This window comes from Camelina sativa, chromosome 19 (genome assembly GCF_030686135.1).
Source record: "Camelina sativa cultivar CO46 ecotype springtype chromosome 19, ASM3068613v1".
Classification (NCBI taxonomy): Eukaryota; Viridiplantae; Streptophyta; class Magnoliopsida; order Brassicales; family Brassicaceae; genus Camelina; species Camelina sativa.
In genome coordinates, this window is record NC_141898.1 from 24,276,309 (window position 1) to 24,277,322 (window position 1,014).

Genomic DNA, 1,014 nt, shown 5'->3' on the forward strand with positions numbered 1-1,014 from the left:
CTAGTTATCGTATTTAAAACAATCGGAAGTCTCATAGTCTAGTGAATCATCATTCTCATGGTCGAAGTCATCTTCACCATCGAGATGCACATAGTTGGCTTCTGGGTTCTTCTTCAAATTCTCTTGATAAGTATCAATAAGATGCTTAGGGGTTCTACAATTCTTGACCCAATGGTTAGACATACCACATCGGTGACAAACCAATTTAGTCTTGGATTGTGGTTTAAAGGACCCACGGCCCCTACCACCACGGCCACGGCCTCGACGACCATAACCATCAAAACGGCTAGCTTGGTACTGTCCACGACCACCACGGCCACGGCCATAGTGTCTTTCTCTGTGGACATAGTTGGTCTCCTTGGGCTCTTTAGGCTCCTTAGGCTCTTTAGGATTTTGCTTTGCCATATCTACCTTGTGTGCTTCTGGTAATGGAGCTGTACCAGGAGGTCTCATAGCACTATTCATCAACAACAGCTCATTGTTCTGCTCAGCTAGCAGCAAACATGAGATTATTTCCCCATAGGTTTTGAAACCCTTTTCGCGATACTATTGCTGAAGCAGTATGTTGTTAGTGCTAAAAGTAGACAATGTCTTCTCTAGCAGTTCTTTCTCGGTCACCTCAGTACCACACAACCTAAGGAGTGAGACAATCCTAAAAAGCTCTGAGTTATACTCATCCACGGATTTGTAGTCCTGGATCCTTAGGTTTTTCCAATCAAATTGAGCCTTTGGTAGGAGCACCGTCTGTTGGTGTCCGTATCTGCGTTTAAGCTCTGTCCAAAGGTCAAGAGGATTCTCTATGGTGAGGTACTGATTCTTGAGACTCTCAGCAAGGTGATGGCGCATATGCATAATGGCCTTGTAATTTTGCTTATCAGTTGGTTCATAACCTTCCTCAATGCACTCAAATAATTCCTTTAACTTCAGCATGATTTTAGTGTCCAATTCCCATTGCAGATAATTGTCTCCAGAAGCATTCAAGGCAGCATAGTCTAAGTTGTTTAGCCTTGCCAT

General features: G+C 43.6%; 1 protein-coding gene across 1 annotated transcript; it reads right to left on the reverse strand.

The window, feature by feature from the left end:
• LOC147920949 (uncharacterized) lies at positions 1 to 1,014 on the reverse strand. The gene is made up of 2 exons (XM_087501306.1): positions 565 to 1,014; positions 1 to 486 (listed from the first exon to the last, which is right to left on the reverse strand). Exons 1-2 carry the CDS (start codon positions 1,012 to 1,014, stop codon positions 1 to 3), a joined length of 936 nt encoding a protein of 311 aa, XP_087357432.1.